At 40.2% G+C, this 17,099-nt stretch overlaps 1 protein-coding gene across 2 annotated transcripts in view; it reads left to right on the forward strand.

Moving 5' to 3' along the window:
• Positions 1 to 1,878: 1,878 nt before the first annotated feature.
• SRBD1 (S1 RNA binding domain 1) overlaps positions 1,879 to 17,099 on the forward strand; it is a 154,053-nt gene continuing 138,832 nt past the window's right edge. Inside the window, exons 1-4 of one of the 2 annotated variants that reach the window (XM_004686235.2) lie at positions 1,879 to 1,944; positions 5,657 to 5,736; positions 10,001 to 10,181; positions 12,906 to 13,292. In XM_004686235.2, coding sequence (XP_004686292.1) covers positions 5,657 to 5,736; positions 10,001 to 10,181; positions 12,906 to 13,292 — 648 coding nt within the window. In that variant the 5' untranslated portion in view covers positions 1,879 to 1,944. The remainder of the gene's footprint in view (positions 1,945 to 5,656; positions 5,737 to 10,000; positions 10,182 to 12,905; positions 13,293 to 17,099) is intronic. The other variant, XM_012727663.1, reaches the window with a different exon arrangement.

The following is a 17,099-nucleotide window of genomic DNA, read 5'->3' on the forward strand; positions in this document are numbered from 1 at the left end:
TGGATTCTGCCATCCACCGCATCAAGGCAAAATGTATAAAACTTTAATGAAAAGGGACTTTAATACAGCAAGTATACAATACAGAAGACAAAGAATATAATGTCTAAATCAAACACCTTAAGTTACCCATCCCCTCATGGGCAAAAGTCAACCCAAAAGGGATTGGCCCAAAGCGTGGCCTGAAAGCCCACCGCAAGATTCTAAAGCACCTTCAGGCCAGGACCCACGGAAAAGGGTCAGAAATGGCCAGACAAGTCTGGGAGGAAAAGAGCAAAATCAAAATCAGTATAAACACTGCCATAGTCACCTCCCTACAGGTCTCTCACCCACATCTGCCTTAACCAGTCCAGGGTCAGGAAACAAGCACGGCTTGCACGGCTTCTTCCTCACAGGCTTGCTGCTCCATGTGGCTTCCTTCAGGTCTCCTTCTAGTTCTCCATCCAGCTTCTTTTTTTCTCCTCTCCATCCAACTTCCTTCTCTTCTCTTCTTTTTCTTAGCTCAGCTCCACCCTCCTTGTGGGTGGGACAGGGAACCTGGAACTCCCCCTTTTCCTAGGGATGACCCTATTACAATAGCACTTTCCAAGAATCTGAAATGAAACGTGGCAGGACTTTACCATTTTTTCTCAGGAAGGACAGACAACTGGGATCTGTGGTTGCTTCAAATATATTTAGTGAGTATATTTTCCTAGTATATAAAATGTATTCTCCTAGAGGTACCTTACTAGATAAGGAGTGTTGGGAGTGACCAAATGCGGAGATTTACTGAGGGACCGGGTAAGGGCAGTAATAAATCTGGCCTTGCATCCAAAGGTGATAAGGTGGTAATAAATTGGGGGCCTTGCATCCAATTAACGGAGTCTTGCATCGGAGATGGGACTAGATGAAGGTGATAACGAACTGGGCCATACATCAAGGAACGTAGCGATTAATCGCCTCTTTGGAATTCAAGTTTTAAACCTATATAAGAGACCCTTCCCCCCGCAGTAGCTGCGGACCCTACTCTTGGGCTCTGTCTCTGCTGCTGTCCGAGAGCAATAAATTGTTTGCTCAGCCTCTCGTCTGTCTTTCTGCGGCCGGTCACAGAATTTGGGACAAAACAAGGAGTAAGATGTAGGAGGAGACAGTGGCAGGCTCAAAGAAAAAGTGATCTGCCCAAACCTATTAGGAAGTTCCAAGAGAACCAGGTTTCCAACTTGGTTAAGTACTTGGCAGTGTACCAAACTGCCTGAAAGATGAGACAGCTTATTTTATCAGCTAAGACAGTGATGATTCTAGGGCTAAACTTAACAATTAAAGTATAATGCACCTTACAGAGCGTGGGAGGTCTTACAAAAGGCAACATCTGCATTTTCCTAAGGTGGGACAAAAACCCGCTTCCAGTAGGGCTTAGGAAATCATAAAGCCTACTAAAAAAAATCTTGTGGAAGTTAACATTTAAAATTGTCCTTAGCAATTTTGGTGATGGGAGGCCCATGGGGATTACAACTGAGATGGAAAAATGCACAAAATAAAAAATAAACAAAATTGCCCTTAGAACAAAGTTTATTTTTGCACTACAAATTACCATTAAAAACGTTCTTGAACACTGAAATTAAGAGGCTAAGGGAAAGAGTAAAAAGAGGAAGAGAAAGAAGGAAGTTAAAAGAGAGAAGAAAAACTGGCGGCAGCTTTCGCGGAACCTCTGAGCCCCACCTTTACCCAGATCCGGGTGAAGAAGCAAGCTCGGCTCCCAGCCCTGGGGAAGGACCGCACCCCAGCGCGCCCTAGGGACCCTAGCTCCAACCCCGCCTCCGTCCAGTTAGACTCCACCCCACCACTGTAACTCAGCGCTACAATCATGGAGGATCGAGGCGGGACTTCCGGTCTTTGAAAAACTTCCGGCGGGAACCGGAAGATGCGGTCACACAGAATCCTGAGTCTTCTGACACGCCTGGTGGGAAGGTGAGCTGAGCATCCGCCTTGGCGGTCGTTCTGCGGGCTCGCGCTATCCCTGTGTCCGGGCTCCGGTATTTTTGGGGCCACTTAAAAAGTTTTGAGCGCTCATTAGGAAATAAGCCCTTTTAAAGAGAGAAGTCTTATTACGTGCACTGTCAGCGGTCTGTGTCTCACTACCCACCCCGGAAAATCCCTCCTGGCTGCCGCGTGTCACCTGGGGCGTCTTAGTCAAATCGCAGCAGCTCATATTGCAAAGGGGCAGACATGGAACGCCCGGGCAAGCTTACATTGATTTTCTCTTTCAAATTACGGAGAGGGGAAGGAAGCACCTTATTAGGTCACAGTCCTGTTTGAACCCACAGCATCCTCAGCAGTGTGCGTGGCACATAGTAGGTGCTAAATAATTTAATTGTTGAAAGGAATCAATGGGAACGCTCAAGGTTTCTCTCGAACCTCCCATGCCACAGCTTGTCGCCACAGTAATGCATGTGGAATTGGAGACGAGCCTCCAGTTGGTGTTTAGGGTTCTGAGGTCTAGCTCTTCCCCTTTTCCAGTAAATCTTTTCACTTAACTGGATCTCACGCTTCTCATTCTTATAAGAGCAAGACTATGATTCCTGAGACTTTCCAGCACTAGTATTTAGTTTTTATTACTAGTTAGGAATCAGTTCTGAAATGCCAAACACTTCTTTGATGCCCCCAGGGAAACTTCTTTAGGGGTCTCCTTAAAAGTTCTAAAAAGTTTCCTAAAATTTTCTAATGGTACTTTTTAGAATTTTAATTTAATATTTATGTGTGTGCAGTTCTCCTTTCCCCTGATTTTCACTTGACCTTTTTAGTGCCTCTTAGGAACAACACAGCATCCTCCAAGTTATTGGTTTGAGTGTGCTTCATCTTCCCAGAGTGACATGATAGCTTAGAATGAAGGAAAATTTTAACCTAGTAGGGATTGGAATTCTCTTGTGTAAAACTAAGTAGGGTCCTGTAATTATATCTGAGAATCTCATTTTAGACCTAAATTATTGATATTTAAGGTCATGGTTAAAAAAAAAAAAAGCTTTGATTCTATGTGGAAAATTGAGTGTCCTGTTAGTTAAGTGTGAGTAGTTTTTAAATATTTTCAAAATCTCCTTTTGGGAGAATGGATTGTATGGGCAAGAGGGGAAGCAAGAAGGAGGCCAATTAAGAGGTTAGGTTGTCCAGGTGAGAAATGTTGGGAACAAAAGACTTGCTAGAGGAAGAATTTATGTGACTTAGTGGTAGCCTGGATGTGGAATATGAAAGAAAGAATTTTGACTGAGTAAATGAATCTTTCGGAGGATAATGAATGTGTTCAGTATCTTGATTGTGGAGGTGTGTATCTATATATGACAAAACTTATCAAATTTGTACACTTTAAATTTGTAGTTTATTGTATGTTAATTATAGCATAATGGAACTTAACATTTTTCCAGGGTCTGGTTAGCAGACGATGATAGTTCCATTTACTGAGCTGGGAAAGACAGGTAGAATCTGGATTTATGAAAAGAAATGGTTATCAAATATGCCATTGTGGTTATGTCACATTTTTGACAACTAAGACATCTACATATTTTCATAGGCAGATAGGCTTTTGTTTTGTAAGCCTGAATCTTAGAGGCAAAAGTTGGGACTAGGTATTAGGGTTATTAAGTGATATTGGTATTCAAATTCATGATAGCAGATGAAATTTTGGTTATTCTAACATATTCCATGACTTGAAGTGTGGGGGACTTTTTGTTCCTGATCACGGATTATTGGAGGGCAGAACAGAGTAATTCTCTTGTAAGTCCATCACAAAGAGATACAGCAAAATTCCTCAAAAGCTGAATAGAGGATTTAGGTGAAGTTCCTTATTTAAAAACAATAGAAAACTTAAGCAGTTCTTTAGAAACTGAATAGAAGGATTGTGAGATAGTAGAGAGATGACATTTGGGTTCTCTTCTGGGCAGTAAAAGAATTCTGATCATTCTAGTACTGCCTTGTCTTACAGTATTAATTTTGTTATAATTGTTTTTATTAATCAGCCAGTTGTAATATTTTTGATTCCAAGAGGACTTTCCCATCCTGGGGTAGCGCTTGCTCACTTGAGCCAGGCAGCACCTTATGAGGCTGAGGCAGTCCAGTAGAAAACTGATGGTTGCTTGGAATATTTTGATTATACAGAAAAGGGGGATGGGGGCAGGGTCATAACATGAGCTAGTGTGGAAATTCTGATTTTTCAAGGCATTTCCCCTCCAACTGAAATATGTCTGCCGATAGAGATTGCTTAGCTTGTGTCATTGAAGAAAGCAGGGAATATGAGCAGAATGGAAATGAAGAAATAATCTTTAAGAACATTGGTCTTTAAACTGGATTAAGCATACCCTGGGATTACACTTGGTATAGATTTTTTTTTTTATTGTGCACATGTATGGCTCTTCATGTATTTCCTTGTACTTCGTGCAGAGAAGCCCTGCTATCTCATTCCTATACTACTCTGAAGCTCAGCTCCCATTCCTTTCAGTGACAACTTTGTAGGGTTCACTCTGCCTGGTATAGATAGTTTTAAGAAATAACTTCTAGGTCTTGTTATATAGTCTAATATTGTCCTGTTTGAAACAGGCATAGGATTTCATGTGTATCCTCCTCTCTCTCCTCACTTTTCAAATTCATATACGTTTCTCCTTTTTAATAGACTTTGTATCACTCATCTTTCCATGATAACACTACCTTCAGGGTACCGAATAAAGGGGTAGTTGGAAATACTTGTTTCAGGGAAGTCTTTTCTAGTGTTCAATTAAAATATTTTTCATTAATATAACTTATATGTATATTTTACATCACTGTTCATTTTTAAACAATGTTTGTTTTCTTTTCTCAGGTGTCCCTATAGAATTTCTACCAACAATTTAAAATGTTTTTTTAATGGCATTAATCATTGTTTTATTTATATAATATAAATGTTTATTACCATAAAGTCTTGTTTTAAGAGTAATCTGTCTGCTTACTCAGTCAATCAGCATAACTTGTCAGCTCTGTAGTAGACCTCTATACTGTAAGAAGATATAGAAAAGGAAAAAATATTTCGTTTTAAAATATAACTTATTAAAAGACTTTATAATTTGCTCTTTGATAAACCATCAAATGCACTTGCAATGTAAGCTTATGCTGCTAAAACACACTGAGAATTATCACCCTGTGGGAGCTTATGTTTTTCAAAAGATGGCCCACAATTACCAGGCTTTTGACACCATTGGAGAGCTATTAACTATTCAAGGGGAACCACTGTTTGGGCTTGTGAATGACCCATATTTCCTTTCTTATGACATCAAGACTACTGGAATGTTCAATATACTATTTTTTTTTAAAGATTTATTTATTTATACATACAGAACTGGGATACAGGCCAGAGGTGCAGGGTGGCGAGAGGATTCACCAGAGACAGAGTGGGGAGCAGAACAGGCAGATTGACGAAGTACACTGCTGAGGGGAGCAGCGGGCGGGTCAGGAGAGGTCTGCCACACCATGTGGTCACCTCCGGGACAGGCGGGGCTCGAACTCATGCTGCAGTGGCTTTAGCTTCTTAGTGCTGTGCTTTAACCCGCTGCGCCACCAGGGAGGGCCTCAATATACTATTTTAAAAATAGTGTTTGTTTTGTAAACAGATCATTATTCAGGTAATTCAAATTTTGCTGATTTCAAGTTCTGTTTCTTCTAGATGTCATCATTGCCAAGAAGAGCCAAAGTAAAGGTCCAGACTGTGGAATCCAAAGATGAGTTTTCTTCCTTCTCTGAGTTGTAAGGATATTACTTTAATAGAAGGGCACAGAATGATGTATACTTGAAGAAGTAATACATTCTATCTTTTATATTTGGGACTCAAATATAAATTTAGTGTGTGGTTAAGAAGCTACCATGAACCCCAAACTGCTAAGGAGTACATATTCTAAAGAGGATCTGACCATTCATGTGCACATAGGCAAAGGAGGCAACTTTTTTTTTTGTTTGGGGGGGGGGCAAACTTTTAATGTGAAAATCTTTAACAGAATTAGTGTGCATAGAGAGGGAAGAGACAAAATTATCTTCCTAATAAGCTTCCCAGTAGAACTTCCCAAGTTACACATCCCCTCATGGGCAAATGACTAGTCAAACAGGGTGAGTCTAAAGTAGGGCTGCTAAGGCCCAAAAGCTTGCCACAAGTCTCAGTTTTCTTCCGGTGCAGAACAGCAAGGCAGGAGCAAGGCAAGTCTGGGACAAAAGGAACAAAGCAAAGTACAAGTCAAGATTATGACAGCTATCATCTCTGCCAAAGACATCTTCCTCTATGTCTCTCGCCCATTTGTATCTTCCATATCTCTTTATATATCTCTTTACATATCTCTTCTTTATGTATTTCTTTCCAAGTCCCTCAAGTCCCTAGGTGCAAGTCAAAGCTAGAGAGTTACGAGCCTCAGAGTCCCCCTGCCTTCCCCGTTATATAGCTTTATCTTCAGCTCCACCTGTTCCCAGTAGCTCACCTTTTGCTCAGAAAGTCCAGTTCACGGCACACTGAAACTTGTAGTCCAAGTTGAGTGGTGGTAGGGAAAATGGCATCTCCCTTCATAGAGCTGTGTCTGTAACAAAAGGAAATCATCCCACTCTGGGAAGTTCTAGGCTAATCAAACACACAGTATGCACACTGATGAGAAAAAAAAACCAAAAATAAGTTTAAAATAACATGTATACCTCCATTATATTTGGAAAAAACCCATCATGACTAGGTGAGTAACTCACTCTTGTGTCTTTAGATGCCATATTTAATGGTGTAGCTAGGACAAAGGAGGTTGTGGGAAGAAAGTGGAAGACAGTTAGGGTAACAGTTAGGTATATTAGAGAGACCTAAGGTACTCTGACTTTTCCTAAAAAAGAGATAAGGGGGATTAGGTCTAGAATACATGCTTACAGAGTAAAATTAAATATAAACACTGATAGCAACTTCCACCCAGTCTTCAGTGTCCCTCCCTGAAATTAACTTTTTGTGAAAGAGATGACTGGGGTGGCAGATTTGCTCCCCTACGCATTTTGGATTGAATTGGTGTGTCTTTTTCAACAGATGTTTTTTAAATGCTGTATCCTAGATTGGTGATCAGTTGTTGAACAAAGAGAAAGTAAACAATTAAATACATATTGTAATATTTGCTCTAGAACTTAAGCTCCACAAGAGCAGGAAGCCTTTTTATTTTCATTTTCATTTTCTATTGCTTTAGAGCAGAGCCTCTCACTTCAGCACTATTGACATTGTGAGCTAGATAATTCCACTGTAGGTGTTTTACAGCATCCTCAGTCTCTATTCATTAGATGCCAGTCTCTCTCTTCTTCCCCTCCAAATACTTTGCCACTGCCAGATGCCCTGAAAGGAGACAGGGTTTTTCCCAATTGGGAACCTCTGCTTTTGAGTACAGTAGGTATCCTGGAGATAATTATTAGATAAGTGACTGATTAATGCTAGGCAGTAATAAATAGTGTAAAGAAAAATAAAGTAGGACAAGAGATTGTGGGACATTTTAGATAGGAAAATTCTTTTGGAAGATGTGACAAGAGATCTAAATGAGATTTGAGGGCACAACTTGCAAAGAACTAGGGAATGGGTGTTGAAGGAGCAGCAAATCTAAGGGCCCTGTCATAACAGTGAGTTTGCTGTGTTCACTGACTAGCAAGACTAATGTGCCAGACCAAAGTCAAGGTAGACAGTAATTGGAAGTGGCAAGGGAATGGGTAGAATCTAATAGTCTATGGCAGGGTGTTAGCGTTGTATTCAAAGTGTGTTGGGTGGCCACTGGACAGATTTGGGGCAGGTATGTGACATGAAATGATTTATAGTTAGAAGAGATCATTCTGGTTTCTTGGTGGAGAAGAGACTGTAGGAAAGCAAAAATGGTAGCAGGAGGATCAGCTCAGGAGATTATTATGATAGATCTCTAAGATCCTAGACATGAGGGTGGTGAGAAGTGGTTTAATTTGGGATGCATTTTGAAGATAGAGAGGATGTGCTGATAAAGTAGATTTGGGGTGTCATGGAAAGACAGGAATTTGGGGAAACTCAAGTGGAATGTGTGAAGCAGCCTAGCTAAGAGAAATTGCCAAGCAGCAGGATGATTTGCCCCAAGCCCTATTTGAACAAGTAGATGAAATCATGGACTGACAAGCCCTGGCCCAACAGTTTTGCCCACCACACTGACCATGAGGTGCCATGCTAGACAAGAAGCATTAGATTTTAACTAATGTTTATCTCACAGTTTTCCTGAGGGAGAAGGCCAAGAGCCCCCATGTGCAGTTGGATTAACCTGTGTGTCATGCCTGGGGGTAGCCCAGCCTAAGCTGTCACACTGATCTCCTCCCTACCTCCTGCACTTCCTGTTATAATTATCTTCCTAACTCCCTTTGAGGGGCCACACTAAATTCTTCTTCCCTGCCTTAGCTGCCTCATTCCTGAGTCTCTAATAAAAGCTTACTTGGTTCAACTAAACATAGTGTGCTTTGGTGAATTTCCCTCCCTAGAGGGCAAAAGACTCACTCTTTTTTGTCAGGGCCTGTAACACAGGTATGAAGGGGGTGAAATCACTTTTAACTTGGACTTGGGAGTTTGAGATAATTGCTAGTCAAGTGGATGTACAAGTCTTGAGCTCAAGCTGGAGTTATAAAATTAAGATTCCTCTCTAGTCAGCTATCGCATGAGATAAGGGCATCTAGTAAGAGTGCAGAGAGAAGACTAAGCCTTGATGGATCCCCACACTAACATGGTAGGGGGAAGAGAGGTCCACAGAGAGACTAAAGAGAAGCTGCGAAGGGAGCAGGAAGAAACCCAGGACCAGGGAGTGATGTTGCTACATGCTGTAAGGAGTGAGCCTACATGCGGCTGCTTGGTCAAGCACGATTAGGAGGCAGTGCATGAGCTGCCTTAGGACTGCCTCGTGCTAATGTGGTGCCTCACCGGACACTTTTCCTTAATAATAACTGAAAGTTCTTGTGTTTGTCATGGAATCTTGGCAATAGTCCTGCATAAATGTTAGTAGTTCTGCTTTAGTAGTAGGTGATGAGACTAAGGAAGAATGAAAATATTCTACTTGTTTTGGTAATAGTATGAGCTATGGGATTCTAAATTTTTCTGATTTCTTGATTTTTTAAATTCTAAGTTCTTTCACTTTCATTGTTATTGTACTATGTTTAATGATTTTCTCTGGGGAGTTCACTTGGAAACTATCAGTTGCTTGACTATCATAATTATAAATGTGCTTTTTAGAGCATACTTATGCCAAGAAGCCATGCAATCAAGTTTTTGCTTCCATAAAGACCATTCAGAAATCCAGATACTCCTGTTCTGTAGTTGCTCTGCAGGAGGTGGTTGTCCCTTCCAGCCAGTATTCACCTGGAACCTTAGGGGTAGAGGTGGAATTAGTTGGGTTGGCAGGAGCATGATGTCCTTTTACCAGAATTCACATAACAGCTTTTTCTCTGCTTTTGCTATGAGTTTGATTCTTGGGTTGTTTAGCTGTATTTGATGTAGTCAGGGGAAAAAAAAATCTGTTCTGTGAAAGGGAAAAAAGGATTTGTTAAAGCAGTTGGAGAAATCTTGGTGCTGGCTTTTTTAGTAATTTAGGGTTCTTCCTAGAGCCATTTCCTATTCCTTATATCGGTAAAATGATTTAAATGGATTTGATTAGCACTTAGGAAATGATTTAAGTGCTTTTCACAGTTAAAATGGAAAACTTCACAATGACTGTAGTGTGACATGACCTAGTAAATTACTTAAGGCAATAATTGATTTCCTATGTCTTGAGTGTCTATGTCTATATTTGTTGGCTAAGTGAGAGGAGAATAGAGAAACAAGTAATTTTACAGTGTATCAGAGGGTATTTTTACATTGGTTCCCAGTCAACTCTGTCATGTCATTCTGAGCAGTATCTCTTCAAAACTGTGATCATCACTGTTTTATATTAAGCCCTCCTGCCTTCTTTTTTTCAAGAAACCTGTGTCTTTTTTAGCCTTTAACAAAGGCTTCATTTTTCTGTCAATTTACTCCTAGATCATCTGCTTCTGAAGAAGATGATAAGGAAGATAGAGCCTGGGAGCCCCAAAAGAAGGCCCCCAGAAGCCGTAAGCAACCTGTTCCCAAGGAATCCAAACCAAAGAAGGTGCCACGGGTGAAGAAGAATGCCCTTCAAATTGTTGATGGCTCAGAAGGCGTGAGTGTTAAGGAGGAAATGGTAGGTGCTCTAGCTGGATGGTGCTTTATGTGGATGTGACTTTCTACTCACATAGAGGAGACAAAACATGACAGTGAAAAGAACTGCAGGAAAGTGGTGTTCTCTGCAGTGGGTCTTAGTATTCACCATCAGTTGTTTTGGAGTTGAAGAAATCTTTTATCAACTGGTGTATATTTATTTATTGCTGTAAACAAACACTAATACAGATTCAAACTACAGTAATAAATTATATAATGTTTTGCATTACAAAAAGAATTATGCATTTTCAGAATCATTCATTGTTGTATTCCTTTGAATAATGGTTCCCAGATGCTTTTAACGCACAGTGGATGCCTGACTTTTTGTGGACATGTTTATTGTATATAGTCGGGGATGTTAGTTGTTGTACCTTGCTGCACCCTGATAGGACATTTAAATCAAGCATTTCTCCTATTTTCCACTACTTCCGTTTCTCCCTTTTTGTATTTGGGCTTTTCGGTGAACATACTTTTAATGAATGGCTGGCCTTTACCTATAGCTGGACAAATGTAGACTTCTCTCATGTTGGCAGAATTTGGAGGTTTTTCATTCATCTTGGCTTACCTACACTTCAATGTAAATGCACTTAAATTGTCTAACCTAGGAAAATATCTAGGTTCAATGATGGTTTGTACTGAAGTTACAAACCCTTTGAAAATCTTATAGACGTTATGACCCTCTCGAGTAAAATGTATATAGATGTGCCCATTTTCTAAGTTTTAAAGTATAATTAGAGATATTACAGCTTAATAACCATAACATCCATGGTGACTTCTTGATCTTCTCAGTGGTCTACAGTCTCTCATTTTAGAGACAGTGCAGGTTTGGAATTTCACTGACCTATAACCAGAACCAAATAAAGAAAGTAACTGAAAACCCTATTTTTGATACAGTTAGGATGGACAGCTATCTAATAATTTTAAAATCTATTTTGAGTGAAATCACAAACAAAATTCATCATTCAGTTTCTTCTCCGTATTATTGACATTTACCAACCCACTGGCGAAGTCTCTTCTTGAAGACTAGCTGCTGCTTTATAGCTTCTTCGCTGTTATCTTCCTTAGTGATTTTTCCCTTATTTAAATGAGCCAGTAGTAGTCTGTGTTCTTGGTTCTTGGACCTCCTTTTCTTCAATAACCTTTTCTTCTCCACTTTTGCCACCCATTTCATAATCTCAACCTAAATCTTGTCATCCAGAAACTATGCTATTGCTGACTATTTTTCAGTCACCCAACTTTGTACTCTCTCTACTGTGCTTCTAGCTCATTTGGTCAAGCACCTGCGCTGTCACAACTTTGCAATCTGGACATACCTTCTTGTATGTAATTCTCAATATTAGCGACAAAATGGAATCACCCAGGGAACTTGAAAAATATTAGTGTTTAGGCCCCATTTCCAGACCATTTAACTATGCCAAGAATTCTATGATGAGCCTGTGCCTCTGTGGTGCTTTTAAAACTCCTCGAGTGATATTATGAAAAGCCAGGTTTGCAAAGCACTAACAAACCCCTTGATGCTAGCACTCCATCGCTGTCAGCCAGTCCTTCTTTCCCTACCTTACCCAGCTTAGATTCCATAATCTATTATTGAAATAGCTTTTTATTAAGTTGTCTCACCATTTTTGCCCTTCTCTGCTGCCACATCTTGGGTACGCCAAGGTCCTTACTTCTCTGTCTATACTGAGCAGTTGACTACTGATTGAACCAATGACTGAACCACCGGTTACCAATGACCTAATTTGTTTTCCTTTAGATTCTTATCTCAGACTTCAAAACTAAGTCAGAAATACCTGGTAGATTGATTATTTTTCTCCAATGGGCTTGTTTTCCACTTTTTTCTTTTTCTTTTTAAACCTCCTAAATTCCTCTCTCACTTTCAGCGGGTGACATTGCCTTTTATGTACTTGAAAATGTACGGAGTTTCCCATTTTTCTTGATAAACTGTCTATTATTTGTGTTCATCTTACACTGTCATGGTAGGGGGTGGGAGGATGTCATTCCTTTAACGAGGTATTAATCCCACCTCTTAGATCCCATTCTCTTTTGTTTAAGATCACTGCTCTGTCAATTATCCTCTTTTTAAAAAAAATTTAAAAAAATTTTTTTAAATTCTAAAAAATTTAGAATTAGCCAGCTAGAACATTTTGGATGATCCTTATTTTGTTGGAAACTTCCAAAGTAGCATAGTCAGAAGCCAGGTAAACATAACCAGGTCTGGTCAGGCCATTGACCACAGCCCTGTCAGTGTCATGGCGCTTCACAGTCTGGTACTTGTTGGCCTTGACTCCTACAGTGAACACAGTGGTGTTGTTTTCTCTCTTCTTGATGGACTCTCTGGTCAGGGAACTTGAATGGCATAGTGGCCCAGGATGTTTCTTCAGAATCAGTGTCTTGGGCTTTTGGAAGGTGGGTGACATGAAGATCTTTCTTTGTGACTATGGCTCCTGCTTTCTCTGCCTGCAGAGTGTGTGCTTTTGCTTTGGCTTTGGAAGGGCTAGGGACCTCCATCTTTGCTTTTCCACACTTGTTCATGAAGCCGGCTGTTCCTTTGTTTTTTCTGTTGTCAAGTTTTCTCCCATTGGTGCAATCACTAGCGTATAAAAAAATCGATCATTTGGAAAACATTGCTCCCCTGATTCCAGAGCAGTTGGTTTTTGTCATCTCATTCTCTTTATCTCATTCTCTTGATCTTTTTGTGATTTGATAGAATAACTCAGTGGCTATTGCTGATGTTGATTTGGAGGACAGCAAAGACAAATTGGGTACTGTGCAGACTCTGACAACAGCAAAGACAAAACGGAAAAATTCAGCGCTGTCCACCTCCGCTCAAAGGACCAAGAAACTAAAACTTAATGAAGAAACCAACAAAGCCAGCAATGTAGAGAGCGGGGATTACAATAGAGAGACACCGTCCACAAGCACCCTGTGGGAAGGTGCGTGCAGGAAGGAAGAGAGTGAAGATGACTTTCGGTTTGGTCCGTCCCCGCTAAAGAAAATGAAGACTGAAATAAGTCCTCAGGGGCAGCCTGTCCGGCTTCTGGCAAATGCCAGCAATATTAAAGAGGATGTGGAAATGCACTGGGACATAGTGCAGGTATGTATAGCCTCTGTCATCTTAGTTGGCTTAACTCTTCTTTTTCATGAGGGGGGGTGCATTGACTAGGGAGGAGTTGGGGGTTTGTTTTCCCCAAGATTTCTTGAATCTTTGGACTTTGGTTTTTTCCTTTAAAGTACCACCCCCAGTTTTTTTAGCAAAGAGAAATGACCTCAAGCAAGGTAAGTGTCTGCCATGGTGTTTTATTTATTTATTTATTTATTTATTTATTTATTTTTTTAAAGATTTATTTATTTGTGCTTACAGAACTGGGGTACAAGCCAGAGACTCAGGGGTGGTGAAAGACTTCACCAGAAAGTGGGGAGCAGAACAGGCAGATCAATGAAGTACACTGCTGAGGGGAGCAGCGGGCGGGTCAGGAGAGGTCTGCCGCGCCATGTGGTCACCTCCGGGGCAGGCGGGAATCGAACTCATGCGGAAGTGGTTTCAGCTTCTTAGTGCAGTGCTTAAACCCGCTGCGCCACCAGGGAGGGCCTGCCATGGTGTTTTAATGAAAATACATTGTAGTGACAGATTATATGGACAAATTGTTTCCCTGTAGATTCTTTAGATTAAGATTTTGCTTTGAAGTTGGATGATATTTCCCTGTAAAACTAAGGTCATTGGCTCCTAGAATGTCTACCTAATGTATAATGTAATGTACTATACAATAAACAGGGCCTAGCAATTTTTAAAAGGAAAATTCTATCTGAATTTTAATTCTAGATACCATAATGATATTTCTTACTACAGAGAAATCAAATTTATCCCAGTTTATTTGACAAGCTTTTAAGATGTCAGAGGAGACCTGAAGAAAAGTGGCTTTTTTTTAAATCTGAAAATTTTATTACATTTTATATATAGGTAACATTGGTTTATAATCACTGTATAATTAGGAAGTTTATGGAATCTTCTACCATGGGTGGCTCTTACACAGTGATTCTCAACTTTTTGTCTGTTCCAACACACTCTGGGAACATTTCGAACTTAATTAATTGTGCCCCTCCAGATAGAGCAGAGGTGACCTCCATCCCACTTGTCTGTCTCCTCATGATTCTGATGTGTCCTTCTCTTGCTATGAATTGCCCCTAATACTACTACTTATATTGGGACTGTCTGTGTCCCCTTTAAAAGGAAATCCTTTTATTACTATTATTCATTTTATTATATATATTTGTTCATATATTTTTTTCTTTAATCAAGGTAACAGTGGTTTACAACACTGTATAGGATTTTTGGCAATAGGTTCCCATCTCCTCAGGTGTATGTTTCCACACCACACCTGCTATCAAGCACCCAAGTCCTTTACCATAAACCACTGGGCACCCGCCGCCTTTGTTCCCAACCCCATCTTCCTTTCTTTAGTGTGACTTCTTTTTATTAATGATCTCTTTCAATTTCCTGTTGGCAGGACATCACTAGATCACTGGTACTTTTTAAGATGATTTTTTTCATCTCTGACCCACTGAGTAATATAAAGTTGCTCTACAGCTTTCTTCTCATTTTTGTTCCTGGATTAAACAGTCCACGATTTCTTGGAGAAACCATGGAGTATAATTCAGCTCTTTTCCATGCCTTGTGTTTCTTTATTCATTGAGGCCTACAAGGAAGTATTTCAAAGGTTGTTCATGGACCATCTTCATCAGATTCCCAAACTGCAGAATCTTTTCCAGTCCAGATTTAAGGAGTAGGTGAACTCATCTCACTTTCCCTCCTCCTTTGTTTACACTTTTAAACTTACCTCTCTTGTAGAGATAGATCACCAACAGTCAACAGTGAGTAGAAGGAGGGAATAAAGTGTCAGTGGGTACTACATTTGAAAGTATAATAAGTTATTCAAAATTAAGTCAAGCGCCATTCATTCTATGAAATTTTATTTTACACTTCATCTCTTAATCTGTGTATTAGAGAAAGAGATGGAAATGAGATCTTTCTTTTCTCTGAAAACATTAGCCAACTGTCTCTTGGTTACAACTAACAGAAAACTACTTCAAATGAGCCTAAGCAGAGAAGAATTTATTAATGGCACAGAGGCCTGCCAAAGAATGAAGGGAACAAAGTAAATTTCCTAACAGCCTTGAACCAGAAATTGGAAAACGTGAGGATTTGATGCAAACATTCTCTCAGCTTTCTATTTTTCAGGGGTCTTGTAGATGCCAAATTTTGCTGCTTCTCTGTTTGAGATCAGATCTCTCTGCTTCTGCACAGAGTAGAAGATGACACTTGTAGATTTTAGCTGTGAGGAGGCAAAGTATAGTGAGAGATGAGCACCTGACTGCCAGGTGATAAGTGGCAGAAGAGCATGGAGGAGTAAAGATTCCTTGGTAGTTGGGAGCAGCAGTGTCCATTGTTGGGTAAAGTGTCAAATTGAAGCCAAGACCTCATTTTAAAGCCTTTGGTAATATTACTAGGGTAACATGTGTCTTTCCTTTGAATTCTAAGCAGTTTTTTTTAATCTTCCTCCTTTCTAGAAGTGAGTTTTGACAGCTGAAACAAGCGCATTCTCAGAATTGGTACTCCGTGCCTGGGGGTTGGAAAAGTGGCACTACAGAGCTGCCCAGTCAGAACCTCTGGGTGAGGCTCAAGAATTGGCATTGCTATTAAGTCCTCATCACCCCTTATTTCTGGGAATACAAATTATGAATCTCTGCTCTAGTGCAGGGAGTGCACAGATTTGCAAAAGAAGGCTTAAGGGGTACTGTGTCAACAACTGAAATTAATTAAGAAGCAGATCGATTATTAAGTGACTCAATATTATTAAATAGAAGATAAAGTTCAAACTATAGAATTCACCATCTAGTTAAATCTACTTTTCCATTTCTCACCTCATCTCAACAGCCCTTTATTTTAGCATTACTGAACTTAGAACAATTAAAAAACATACACTGTTTTCTCATCAGTGACTTTTGAATGTGGTTCTCTCTTTCCGGAATTTCTGCCCCCACTTGCCTATCTGGAGATACCTTTTTTCTCTTGTCTTTCCATTGCTGCATTTATATGCTTCTATCTCCCCTGAGCTCTTAAAACAATCCATATGCATCTGTAAGAGTATAAATCACACTGTATTTTTTTTTTAAAGATTTATTTATTTGTGCATACAGAACTGGGGTACAGGCCAGAGATGCGGAGGGTGAGAGGATTCACCAGGACAGAGTGGGGAGCAGAACAGGCAGATCCACGAGGTACACTGCTGAGGGGAGCAGTGGGTGGGCCAGGAGACGTTTGCCTCATCATGTGGGTCACCTCCGGGTCAGGCGGGGATCGAACTCATGCCGGAGTGGCTTTAGCTTCTTAGTGCTACGCTTTAACCCGTTGCGCCACCAGGGGGTGCCAATCACACTGTATTTTAACTATCTACTCGTCTACTCTTTTAATTGTAAAGTCCTTGGGAAAAGGGACCTGATATTTTTATATTTTGTTTATTACTATCTTTGTGACATTATTGGCATATAATGTGAGCTAAAATGAAGTTCGACTGTATTAAGACAGAAGTTGGATGATATGGAGACCCCAAAGTGATGACTGCTTATAGGTAGTTTTGTAATCCTTAATTTTAAGGATCAAATTTATATGAGCTGCAGCATATCCTCCCTTTACCCCTAGAATGATTCTCATTTGTTAGGGCCTTGTGCTATCCAGATGTGGATCTGGGTCTTCGCTGTCTTGAGCCCTCTTAGTTAAAAAGAACATAACCCTACTACGGATTGCTTTAACAATTGCCCCCTCCAAAATGTAAAATTTGTCTTTGAGTATCTGTTCTCTTTTTCAAGGGCCTGTTGAAATGCTACCTCTGCAGTGATCCTTCTT

Source organism: Condylura cristata, unplaced genomic scaffold, assembly GCF_000260355.1.
Source record: "Condylura cristata isolate star-nosed mole 26May11 unplaced genomic scaffold, ConCri1.0 scaffold00020, whole genome shotgun sequence".
In the NCBI taxonomy this organism is placed as follows: Eukaryota; Metazoa; Chordata; class Mammalia; order Eulipotyphla; family Talpidae; genus Condylura; species Condylura cristata.